The sequence below is a fragment of the Crocuta crocuta genome, unplaced genomic scaffold (genome assembly GCF_008692635.1).
Source record: "Crocuta crocuta isolate KB4526 unplaced genomic scaffold, BGI_CrCroc_1.0 scaffold53, whole genome shotgun sequence".
In the NCBI taxonomy this organism is placed as follows: domain Eukaryota; kingdom Metazoa; phylum Chordata; class Mammalia; order Carnivora; family Hyaenidae; genus Crocuta; species Crocuta crocuta.
The window spans coordinates 2,183,908-2,184,930 of record NW_027529432.1 but is presented as its reverse complement, the minus strand read 5'-3'; the positions used below and the strand labels follow the sequence as shown (position 1 = coordinate 2,184,930).

Here is a 1,023-nt window from a genome sequence, read left to right as displayed (position 1 = left end):
GCGCCCGCGCGGCCGCTCTCCGGAGGCTGGGCCCCACCTGCGACGTTCGCGGCTCCCGGCGCTTACAGGTGCGGGGGCGCCCCGGGTTCCTGGCCGTGCCGCCGCTGCATCCCTCCGGTCGGCCGTTTCTCCGGTGCCCCGAGTGGGCATTGCCCCGGGGGTTGGGGGACGCCGGGGTTCCAGGCGGACGTATCCCGCCCGCTCCCGCGGAGCGCGCCGCGGGGTTGCGCACCCGGGCCGAGCTGTCACCGGCGCTGTCGCCTGCCCGGCTGCGCCCCCCAGCGCCTGGCTTCTCCCAGGCCAGGCGGCACGTAACCGCTTCTGGAGATTTCTGCGTTTGCATCTCCCCCATCACCCTCGCGGTAGAGCCCGGGGTAGCGGTTCTCCCTCCTGCAACACGTTTGCCTCTCCCCTTGCCTCCCTGGAGGCGGTGGCTTGGCAGGCGGCGCAGAAAGAGCCCTAGATTTGAAACAAAACTGACCCAGGCTCTAGGCTCCAAGACGTGTGTCAGTCTGATCGCTTAACCCCCTTTGAGCCTCCATTTTCTTGTTTGTAAAATGGGGGGCGGGGGGGACTTGTGCTCTGCTTGACGTCATGATAGTGAAGGAGAGGTGGGGGGGGGCTTCTCGCGCGCGCGTTTAGTGACAGCGCGCGGTAGGCGCTGTGCCGGGTTTGCGCAGTGTGCGCATCACGCAGGTTCTTCCCTCCCTGTCCCCACGCAGGTCCTCCAGGCCGGAGCGATGTTCCGCACCGCAGTGATGATGGCGGCCAGCCTGGCGCTGACCGGGGCCGTCGTGGCTCACGCCTACTACCTCAAGCACCAGTTCTACCCTACCGTGGTGTACTTGACCAAGTCCAGCCCCAGCATGGCAGTGAGTTCAGGGCTCAGGGTGGGAGGAGCTCCCTGGGAGGGAAGGAGGAGTCTGCCTGAGGCAGGGGCGGAGCTAGAGGGCAGGTAAGCGGGAGAGGCGGGAAGCGGGGCCACCAGCCCCGAACTTTGAACAAACGGGGACCACGGGGACC

At 67.6% G+C, this 1,023-nt stretch overlaps 1 protein-coding gene across 2 annotated transcripts in view; it reads left to right on the top strand.

Moving 5' to 3' along the window:
• The window catches only part of SYVN1 (synoviolin 1), an 8,116-nt gene that overhangs the window by 279 nt on the left and 6,814 nt on the right, over positions 1 to 1,023 (top strand). The window contains exons 1-2 of one of the 2 annotated variants that reach the window (XM_077759766.1): positions 7 to 68; positions 723 to 872. In XM_077759766.1, coding sequence (XP_077615892.1) covers positions 741 to 872 — 132 coding nt within the window. In that variant the 5' untranslated portion in view covers positions 7 to 68; positions 723 to 740. Of the gene's footprint in view, positions 1 to 6; positions 69 to 722; positions 873 to 1,023 lie in introns of those variants that run through there. The other variant, XM_077759767.1, reaches the window with a different exon arrangement.